The 12,393-nt window shown below is 42.9% G+C and overlaps 2 protein-coding genes and 1 long non-coding RNA gene across 3 annotated transcripts; all 3 read left to right on the top strand.

Moving 5' to 3' along the window:
- Nucleotides 1-288: 288 nt before the first annotated feature.
- LOC121839053 lies at nt 289-2,929 on the top strand. Its single transcript, XR_006078597.1, has 3 exons — nt 289-461; nt 2,105-2,171; nt 2,823-2,929. It is a non-coding gene; the product is annotated as an uncharacterized LOC121839053 (long non-coding RNA).
- Nucleotides 2,930-3,376: 447 nt separating this feature from the next.
- On the top strand, nt 3,377-8,903 carry LOC121838940 (mucin-5AC-like; the record flags this gene model as incomplete). Its single annotated transcript, XM_042294908.1, has 10 exons — nt 3,377-3,938; nt 4,300-4,492; nt 5,016-5,269; nt 5,464-5,787; nt 5,909-6,108; nt 6,184-6,266; nt 6,601-7,190; nt 7,306-7,575; nt 7,882-8,033; nt 8,460-8,903. Coding segments are annotated over 10 exons (3,072 nt in total), but the record flags the coding sequence as incomplete, so codon positions are not given.
- A 255-nt stretch (nt 8,904-9,158) lies between these two features.
- LOC112264698 (mucin-5AC-like) lies at nt 9,159-11,527 on the top strand. The gene is made up of 2 exons (XM_024441472.2): nt 9,159-10,373; nt 10,501-11,527. Exons 1-2 carry the CDS (start codon nt 9,609-9,611, stop codon nt 10,594-10,596), a joined length of 861 nt encoding a protein of 286 aa, XP_024297240.2. The 5' UTR covers nt 9,159-9,608; the 3' UTR covers nt 10,597-11,527.
- Nucleotides 11,528-12,393: the final 866 nt, after the last annotated feature.

The following is a 12,393-nucleotide window of genomic DNA, read 5'->3' on the forward strand; positions in this document are numbered from 1 at the left end:
CTCCCCTTTTTCAATTATTTTTAGTCCATCCCAAATTTTTGTCAGGACACCTAACCAGTTTTCCATACTACGTCAGTCAGTACCTGGGGAAAAAACAAAAACATTTTGAAGCTAAATACTTCCCACTTGCATTCCTCTGTCCCTCCCTTTTTCGTCACCTTTATCTTATTATCTTTGGTGCCTCCCAAAATATTACGTCACCTGAAAGAGACAATTTGTGGCATCAAACCAGCCCTATAGTAATATAAATACAAACTAGAAATACATTGGCCTGACAGTATACACGGGAACAGTTCAATTGTAAGCTTGAAATGGTTAGCAGAACTAGAAAGATAATGAGATTTTAGAGTAGATATAAGCTAGATATTGTGATTGTTAGTTGTCATTAACCAAGACCTTCCTCAATTGATATTTGGAGAAATTACAGAAATAGGTGACTGGCATTGAAGTATTTGCTCTAGGTAAGTAATCACCTTTACTCTATAATGGAATATATAAATGGAAAATACTTGATAAATATTTTTTTTTTAATAAATTGCACACAGCACCAAAACAATTGAAATATCATATACAAATATAACAAGGTAAAATGGTCTTACAAGAAAAGATCCAAATCCAAAATTGATAATGTAAAGGCAACAACATTGAAACAATGAAGATTATGGTTATTATGTACACATTATATGTAAACATCCATACACTTTTGATGAACTACTAAACTGTCACAGAATATGTATAGGAATATGTAGTTAATTGCTGGCAGACCATTGGATAACTTTAAATTTATATGATTTACAGTGCCTTCAGAAAGTATTCATACCTCTTGACTTATTCCACATTTTATTGTGTTACAGCCTGGTCTTAATGATGAAATGCCCATGCATGTTATGTAAATGTGAACATGAGTTAATGCCGCCACTTCAGATCACTCTGACGGTTTTTCTTGTACAGTACCCAATGCTTTATGAAAACTTTCTTGATAGGTCGATGTCCTCATTGTTGTTTTACGGTCTTTTTTAATACGTTTTATGTACACACTTTATTACAATTATTAGAATACTTATGAAATGCACATTGTTATATTATAGGGGTGGCAGGTAGCCTTGTGGTTAGAGTATTGGGCCATTAACAGAAAGGTTGCTAGATCGAATCACAGAGCTGACAAGGTAAAAATCTGTTGTTCTGCCCCTGAACAAGGCAGTTAACCCAATGTTCCTAGGCTGTCATTGTAAGTAAGGATTTGTTCTTAACGGACTTGCCTAGTTAAATAAAAAATATAAATATTTGTAACATATGTTTGTTTTCCTTATACTCCAGGATTTTGTGAGTGTTTTTAATTTGCACCCTTATGTTGACATTGCTCCAGCCACATCCGTTCAATGCATTTTATGCTTGAGGCCTAAATTTGAATTTAATAGAGCAGTGATATTAGCAAGAGCAGTGTGCAGGTTTCTTATTTTTCTCATCTTTTTAAGAATGTAGAAAATGGATTGGTCAACTTTTGAAAGCCAAGTTTAAATACTTATGTTTATTAAGCAGCAAAATGTGGATTTCTCTTGAAAAATTGTAATGCTAATTTGGATTTTACTATTTCATGTTTTATATTTGAAAAAACATGCATCTTTTGATGAACTACACCGATTACTTTCACAGAATATGTATGAATTCCTGGTCGCTCGCAGACCATTTGCAAATTTGAAATGCACTTTCCTCTTTTATGAAGTAACATGATTGGTGGGATGCGGTAATAGGCTGATTTCTGATGGGGAAATATGCAACGCTAATCTGGATTTTACTGTGTAATTTCACTAAAGTGTATAAATCCATGTTATAGTGGTTATAGTGACCGTTGTGAAATTATTCACAGCCTTGCAAAGTTTTCACATTTTGTTTCCTTGTTTTTTACATTATTCTTCACAAGCTAATTTTGTTCGCAGCGATGTCTTGAATGAATAATTATTCACACCTCTTGATCTGGCACACCTAAATGAGTTGCATAAATTTGCTTAAACAAGTTACAGATTAAGTTGAAAAGTGTCCACCCCTGAACATTAATAGTGGCTTATGACCTGTCAATAAAATGTATATTTTCCTTTCTATTCAGAAAACAACTGCATCAACTGAGTCCAAAATGAAGACACAGAAACTGACAGCTACTTTATTTACCATGGGTATGTAGTACACTGAATTTCATTCTGTGTTCATGTTTCTAACTCATTTTTTACTATTTGCTAACTTCATGCCAACTCATGTATTAATCCTGAATTAAAATATTAACAACCAAAAAGGCAAGATGGTGACAAAATAGACCATATACATTTGGATAATGTAATTAGAATAATGAGCAATGATGTACATGCTGTATGCATATGATGTTACAATGCTTATGATTTTTTCTAAATATGTTTATTTTGACATTTCATGGGGGCAATTTTACATTTTGCCAAGGCTACTTTACTGTCAAATGTCTCCCCTCGATTAAATACGTTTCCAAAATATAAAAAAGGAAAATGACTCAATTGTAAGCGGTAAACATTATCACACTGCTGTATATTACTTGAATTATATTACCACACTACTGTAATGAAAAATGTACCCTCTTTTCAACAACAACAAAAATAGAACTCAGGTGTGGTAACCTCAATAAGGTATTATACGTAATATTATTAACAATCAAGGGAATAATATGTAGCTATAAAATATAATTGTATATATTACATAATAAAGATGTCAAAAACTGCACCATGCTGATGAAGGGAAATCTTGGAAATGTTGATATTGTGCGCAATAAACATATTAACCATTCATCTCATAAACCACAGTGTTTTTATGCTGGAATATCCATGGAGTTCTGACCACAACTGCAGCTCCTACGACAACTGCAGCTCCTACGACAACTGCAGCTCCTACGACAACTGCAGCTCCTACGACAACTGCAGCTCCTACGACAACAACTGTAGCTCCTACTACAACAACTGTAGCTCCTACTACAACAACTGTAGCTCCTTCGACAACAACTGGAGCTTCAACGACAACCAATGCAGCTCTTCCTACAACTGTAGGTCCTACGACCACTACACCAGCTGCACCTACTCCAACAACCACAACTACAGCACCTTCTACGACAGCCACTGCAGCTCCGACCCCCACAACTGCAGCACCTACAACGACAACTGTAGCTCCTACGACCACTACACCACCTACTTCGACAACCGCTGCAGCATCTGCTAAAATAACTACAACTGACGCTTCTAAGACAACATCTTTAGCGCCTATGACCATTACAACTGCAGCACCTACTTCAACAACTACAACTGAAGCTCCTACGATAACCACAACTGCAGCACCTACTTCAACAACTACAACTGAAGCTCCTACGATAACCACAACTGCAGCACCTACTACGACAACTACAACTGAAGCTGCTACAACAACTGTAGCTCCTACGACCACCACAAGTGCAGCTCCAACTACGACAACTACAACACCTACTACGACAACCACAGCACCTACTACGACAACCACAACTGTACCTCCTTCGACAACCACAACTCCAACTACAACAACTGTAGCTCCAATGACCCCCACAACTGCAGCACCTACAACTACAACTGCAGCACCTACTTCAACAACCACGACTTCAGCACCTACTACAACAACTACAACACCTACTACGACAACCACAACACCTACTATGACAACCACAAATGTAGCTCCAACTACAACAACTGTAGCTCCTACGACCACCACAACTGCAGCACCTACTACGACAACCACAACCGAAGCTGCTACGACAACCTCGACTTCAGCGCCTACTACAGCACCTACATTACCTACTACGACAACCACAACACCTACTACGACAACAACAACTGCAGCTCCAACTACCACAACTGTAGCTCCTACGACAACCACAACTGCAGCTCCAACTACAACAACTGTAGCTCCTAACGACCACCACAACTGCAGCACCTACTACGACAACCACAACACCTACTATAACAACCACAGCACCTACTATGACAACCACAACTGTAGCTCCTACGACAACCACAACTGCAGCTCCAACTACAACAACTGTAGCTCCTATGACCCCCACAACTGCAGCACCTACAACGACAACTGTAGCTCCTACGACCACAACTACACCACCTACTTCAACAACCGCTGCAGCATCTGCTAAAATAACTACAACTGATACTCCTACAACCACATCTGTAGCTCCTGTGACCACTACAACTGCAGCACCTACTTCAACAACTACAACTGAAGCTCCTACGATAACCACAACTGCAGCACCTACTACGACAACTACAACCGAAGCTGCTACGACAACCACGACTTCAGCACCTACGACAGCTACAACACCTACTACGACAACTACAACACCTACTTCGAAAACTACAACACCTACTTCGACAACCACAACACCTACTTCGACAACCACAACACCTACTACGACAACCACAACACCTACTACGATAACCACAACTGTACCTCCTACGACAACCACAACTGCAGCTCCACTACAACAACTGTAGCTCCTACAACAACCACAACTGTACACGACAACCACAACTGCATCTCTGCAACTACAACAACTGTAGCTCCTACAGCCACGCCCACAACTGCAGCACCTACAACAACAACTGTAGCTCCTACGACCACAACTGCAGCACCTACTACGACAACTACAACCGCAGCTCCAAACTGCTACAACAACCACGACTTCAGCACCTACTACAACAACTACAACACCTACTATGACAACCACAACACCTACTGTGACAACCACAACTGTAGCTCCTACGAAAACCACAACTGCAGCTCCAACTACAACAACTGTAGCTCTTACGACCACCACAACTGCAGCACCTACTACGACAACCACAAACTGTACCTGCTACGACAACCAACTGACTTCAGCGCCTACTGCACGACAACTACAACACCTACATTACCTACTACGACAACCACAACACCTACTACGACAACCACAACTGCAGCTCCAACTACAACAACTGTACTCCTACGACCACCACAACTGCAGCACCTACTACGACAACCACAACACCTAATATGACAACCACAAAACCTACTACGACAACCACAACTGCAGCTACTACGGCCCCCACAACTGCAGCACCTACGACAACCACAACACCTACTACGACAACCACAACACCTACTACGACAACCACAACTGTACCTCCTACGACAACCACAACTGCAGCTCCAACTACAACAACTGTAGCTCCTACGACCACAACTGCAGCACCTACTACGACAACTGTAGCTCCTACTACCACAACTACACCACCTACTACAACCGCTGCAGCATCTGCTGAAATAACTACAACTGATACTCCTACAACCACATCTGTAGCTCCTGTGACCACACAACTGCAGCACCTACTTCAACAACTACAACTGAAGCTCCTACGATAACCACAACTGCAGCACCTACTACGACAACTACAACCGAAGCTGCTACGACAACCACGACTTCAGCACCTACGACAGCTACAACACCTACTACGACAGCTACAACACCTACTACGACAACCACAACACCTACTACGACAACCACAACTGTACCTCCTACGACAACCACAACTGTACCTCCTACAACAACCACAACTGTACCTCCTACGACAACCACAACTGTACCTCCTACGACAACCACAACTGTACCTCCTACGACAACCACAACTGCATCTCCAACTACAACAACTGTACGCTCCTACAACCCCTACACAACTGCAGCACCTACAACGACAAACTGTAGCTCCTACGACCACAACTGCAGCACCTACTTCAACAACTACAACTGCAACACCTCCTACGACAACCACAACTGCATCTCCAACTACAACAACTGTAGCTCCTACGACCCCCACAACTGCAGCACCTACAACAACTGTAGCTCCTACGACCACAACTGCAGCACCTACTACGACAACTACAACCGAAACTGCTACAACACCCACGACTTCAGCACCTACTACAACAACTACAACACCTACTACGACAACCACAACACCTACTATGACAACCACAACTGTAGCTCCTACGACAACCACAACTGCAGCTCCAACTACAACAACTGTAGCTCCTATGACCCCCACAACTGCAGCACCTACTAACGACAACCACAACCCACAAGCTGCTACGACAACCAAGACTTCAGCGCCTACTACGACAACTACAACACCTACATTACCTACTACGACAACCACAACACCTACTACGACAACCACAACTGTAGCTCCAACTACAACACCTGTACGGCAACCACAACACCTACTACGGTGCCACAACACCTACTACGACAACCACAACACCTACTATGACAACCACAAACCTACTACGACAACCACAACTGTACCTCCTACGACAACCACAACACCTACTACACAACCACAACACCTCCTTCGACAGCTGTACTCCTACAACTGCAGCCTACTCCAACTACAACAACTGTAGCTCCACACTGACCCTACTACACCCCACAACTGCAGCACCTACAACAACAACTGTAGCTCCTACGACCACACTGCAGCACCTACTACGACAACTACAACACAACACCTACTATGAAACTGCTACAACAACCACGACAGCACCTACTACGACAACCACAACACCTACTACGACAACCACAACACCTACTACGACAACCACAACACCTACTATGACAACCACAACACCTACTACGACAACCACAACTGTACCTCCTACGACAACCACAACTGCAGCTCCAACTACAACAACTGTAGCTCCTACGACCCCCACAACTGCAGCACCTACAACAACAACTGTAGCTCCAACGACCCCCACAACTGCAGCACCTACAACGACAACTGTAGCTCCTACGACCACAACTACACCACCTACTTTGACAACCGCTGCAGCATCTGCTAAAATAACTACAACTGATACTCCTACAACCACATCTGTAGCTCCTGTGACCACTACAACTGCAGCACCTACTTCAACAACTACAACTGAAGCTCCTACGATAACCACAACTGCAGCACCTACTACGACAACTACAACCGAAGCTGCTACGACAACCACGACTTCAGCACCTACGACAGCTACAACACCTACTACGACAACCACAACACCTACTACGACAACCACAACTGTACCTCCTACGACAACCACAACTGTACCTCCTACGACAACCACAACTGTACCTCCTACGACAACCACAACTGTACCTCCTACGACAATCACACAACCACAACTGCATCTCCAACTACAACAACTGTAGCTGCTACGACCCCACAACTGCAGCACCTACAACGACAACTGTAGCTCCTACGACCACAACTGCAGCACCTACTTCAACAACTACAACTGCAACACCTCCTACGACAACCACAACTGCATCTCCAACTACAACAACTGTAGCTCCTACGACCCCCACAACTGCAGCACCTACAACAACTGTAGCTCCTACGACCACAACTGCAGCACCTACTACGACAACTACAACCGAAACTGCTACAACACCCACGACTTCAGCACCTACTACAACAACTACACACACCTACTATGACCACAACTGTAGCTCCTACAACCACAACTGCAGCTCCAACTACAACAACTGTAGCTCCTACCACAGCACCTACTTCGACAACCACAACACCTACTACTACGACAACCACAACACCTACTATCTCCTACGACAACCACAACTGTACCTACTACGACAACCACAACTGACAACCACAACTGCAGCTCCTAACTACACAACTGCAGCTCCAACTACAACAACTGTAGCTCCAACGACCCCCACAACTGCAGCACCTACAACGACAACTGTAGCTCCTACGACCACAACTACACCACCTACTTTGACAACCGCTGCAGCATCTGCTAAAATAACTACAACTGATAACACCTATGACCACATCTGTAGCTCCTATGACCACTACAACTGCAGCACCTACATCGACAACTACAACTGCAGCACCTATTACGACAACTACAACCGAAACTGCTATGACAACCACGACTTCAGCGCCTACTACGACAACTACAACACCGACTACAACAACCACAACACCTACTATGACAACCACAACTGTAGCTCCTACGACCACAACAACTGTAGCTCCTACGACCACCACAACTGCAGCACCTACTATGACAACCACAACACCTACTACGACAACCACAACACCTACTATGACAACAACTGCAGCTCAAACAACTGTACAACTGTAACTGCAGCACCTACAACAACGACCCCCCACAACTGCAGCACCTACAACGACAACTGTAGCTCCTACGACCAAAACTACACCACCTACTATGACAACAACTGCAGCTCCAAAACTGCAGCACAACCATAACAACTGCAGCTCCTATGACCACCACAACTGCAGCACCTACTACACAACCACAACACCTACTACGAAGCTGCTACGACAACCACAACTTCAATGCCTACTACGACAACCACAATTGTAGCTCCTACGACAACCACAACTGTAGCTCCATCTACAACATCTGTAGCTCCTATGGCCACTACAACTGCAGCACCTACTTCAACAACCACTGCAGCTCTTACAACCACTACACCAGAAGCACCTACTTCGACAACCACTGCATCTCCTACTACAACAACCACTGCAGCTCATACATCCACTACAACAGCAGCACCTACGACAACAACTACAAATGCAGCTCCTACGACAACCACAACAGAAGCCCCTACAACAACAACTGTAGCTTCTACGACAACAAATATATCCCCAACCACTACAACGTCAGCAGCTACTGCAGCACCTACTAAAATAACTGCAGCTCCTACTACAACAACTGTAGCTCTTACAACCACAACTGACTGCTTCACATACTACAACGATAACTACAAGCTCCAACTATAACAACACATTGCAGCACCTACAACAACACTGCTACATCTGCAGCACCTACTACGACAACTACATCTGCAGCACCTACTACAACACACTACATCTGCAGCACTTACTATGACAACCACAACTGCAGCACCTACAATGACAACTGTAGCTCCTATGACCACTACAACTGCAGCACCTACTACAACTACAACTGCAGCACCTACTACAACTACAACTGCAGCTCCTACTACAACAACTTTAGATCTTTCAACCACCACAACAGCAGCAGCACCTACAACGACAACTGAAGCTCCTACGATAACCACAACACCTCCTACGACCATTACAACAGCAGCACCTATAACAACTTTAGCAACTACTTCGACAATCACTACAGCTCCAGCTACAACATCTTTAGCTCCTACGACCACTACAACTGCAGAACCTACTTCAACAACCACTGCAGCTCCTACTTCAAAAACCCCTGCAGCTCCTACTTCAAAAACCACTGCATCACCTACAAGAACATCTGTATCTACTTTGACAAACACTGCAGCACCTGCTACAATAACTACAACTGAAGCCGCTACGGCAACCACAACACCTACTCCGACCATTACAACAGCAGCACCTGCTACAATAACTACAACTGCAGCTCTTACAACAACCGCAACTGCAGCTAAAGCTACAACCATAAGGGCACCTCCTACTATAACATTTTTAGCTCTTATGACCACTACAACAGCCGCACCTACAATGACAACTGTTGCTCCGACGGCAACTATAGCGCCTACGACCACTACATCTACCATACCTACAACAACTAAAGCTCTTACTCCAATAACTGTAGCTCATTCAACCAGCACCACAAAAGCTGCTATGACAATCAATTCAGCTCTTACTACAACAACCATTGGTCCTACCACCCCTACAACTGCAGCATCTACTACGACAACAACTGCAGCTTTTACGAAAACCCCAATTGCAGCTCCTACAACTGCAGCTCTAACAACTGCAGCTCCAACAACTGCGGCTCCTAAAGCTGCCACTGCAGCTCCTACAGCTGCAACTGCAGCTCCAACTGCAGCTCCTACAGCTGCCACTGCAGCTCCTACAGCTGCAACTGCAGCTCCTACAACTGCAACTGCAGCTCCTACAACTGCAACTGCAGCTCCTACAACTGCAGCTGATAATGCTGCTCTAACAGCTATAGCTCCTACAACCACTACAATGGAAGCTCCTTCAACAACCACAACTCCAGCTCCTTCGACAACCACAACAAAAGCTGCTACAAAAACCACAACTGTAGCTGCTACGACCACCACAACAGCAGCACCCACAACGACAACTGTAGAAGCAACCACACCCCCTCCTACTCTGTTGCTGACCACTCCTTTCAATACCACAAGTGGAGGTTTTCCTGGCTGGGCTCTGGCCATTATCATCCCTTGTGGCATCGCTATCATTTTGGTACCTCTGTGGATCCTGCTATGTGTACGTATAGTCTTGTGTTCACTTGTGTACTGTGTATACTGTTCACATATTTATTCTAAAAATATGCTACATTTCTGCAATGATTTAATTTTACATGTGAATCATACTTCTCCATCTTGTTTTGCAGTGCATTTTATGTGGCGGATGTGCAGCTATAAGGAGACGCTGGCACAGACGCAGATCTTACAATGTACAGTACACCAGAAGAAACGGTCTCTTCTGAGGTGACAACGCTAACATCTGTGGCCAATTGTCATCACAAGAACAGCCAATCATCTATATCTGCTAATCACGGGACTTTAATTCATGGAAAATCACTTGACTACATAGCAGTGCATCTGTCCACAGATGCAAATACTTTTTTCCTTCACTGTATATCTGCTAATCATGGCACTTTAATTCATGGAAAATCACTTGACTACACAGGACTGCATCTGAGAAGATCAAGTGAAAATTGTTAATAAGCTTAAAAGGACATATGTTTTTTGTGCAATGTACTACTTTTTATATTATGCATCTGATTGTTAATCAAAGTTACAGCTGAGCTGAACAAAGTATGTTTATATATTTATTAGTCATGTCATTTGTGGTTTCAAGCTGTGCTGTCCACTGACTAAAACGGTTATCATTTATTTATTTTATTTATAATAAGCTTCATTCCATTATTTATTTTTTGTTTGTTATTTCCTCTCTTGATTAACTATGAAGTAATTTATTTTGAACTGCAATACAGTACTTGTTTCTTCAACTTACAGTTTGACAAATGTAATGAAGATACAACCCAGTATTATTTTATGAAAAGGTTTGACTAAAGGGTGATTATAGACAGCACATCTACACATCAAATGTAGTCAAAATTGTCCAACCTGGCACCTTAATCTATGCAAACCTTATTAAAGACACAATTAATTCAAAAACGTGATTTTTTTATGTTTTGTATTCAGTGCCCTCAGAATGTATTCACACCCCTTGACATAAAAATGGTGTTACAGGCTGAATTTGAAATGGATTAAATTGAGATTTTGTGACAAATGGCCTACACACAATACTCCATACTGTCAAAGTGGTATTATGTTTTTAGATTTATTTTTACAAATTAATTGAAAAAGTAAATAAGTATTCAACCCCTTTGTTATGGCAAGCTTACATAAGAAGTCACATAAGTTGCATGGACACACTCTTTGTTCAAAAATAGTATTTAACATGATTTTGGAATGACTTCCTGTCACGACTTCCACCGAAGGTGCCTCCTCTCCCTGTTCGGGCGGCGCTTGGCGGTCGTCGACGCCGACCTACTAGCTGCCACCGATCCCTTTTCCTTTTTCATTTGGTTTTGTCTGTCTTGTGTTCACCTGTGTATAGTTTATTTAATCTCACCCTACACGCTAGGTTTTGTGCGGGATTGTTTGCATTACTGTCGTTAGTTTGGGATGTGTTTTTTTTTATTTTTTAAACTTTTAAGCAGGTGTATTTTCACGGGACTGTTTTGCCCACACGTTAGTTTAGCAGAGGAGTGTTACCTCCGTTTTGTTTACTAGACTGCGTTCCTGTGTTCTTGTGGCTACGTTTGTGGTCATGTGCCTGTTGTGTTGGTGGACAGTAATAAAACGCCCTTCTTGGATATTCTTGCTCTCCTGCGCCTGACTCTACACCCACCTCGTGGAGGGAGAATCTGACACTTCCTCATCTCTGTACAACCACAAACACCAGGGAGGTTTTCCAATGCCTCGCAGAGAAGGGCACTTTTTCATAGATGGGTTAAAGAAAAAGACAGACATTGAATAGCCCTTTGAGCATGGTTAAGTTATGAATTACACTTTATATGGTGTATCAATGCACCCAGTCACTACCGAGATACTGCCGTCCTTCCTAACTCAGTTGCTAAAGTGAAAGGAAACCGCTCAGGAATTTCACCATGAGGCCAATCCTGACTAAAACAGTCACAAAGTTTAATGGCTGTGATAGGAGAAAACTTAGGGTGGACCAATAACATTGCAGTTATTCCACAATACTAACTAAA

The sequence above is a fragment of the Oncorhynchus tshawytscha genome, linkage group LG13 (assembly GCF_018296145.1).
Source record: "Oncorhynchus tshawytscha isolate Ot180627B linkage group LG13, Otsh_v2.0, whole genome shotgun sequence".
NCBI lineage: Eukaryota > Metazoa > Chordata > Actinopteri > Salmoniformes > Salmonidae > Oncorhynchus > Oncorhynchus tshawytscha.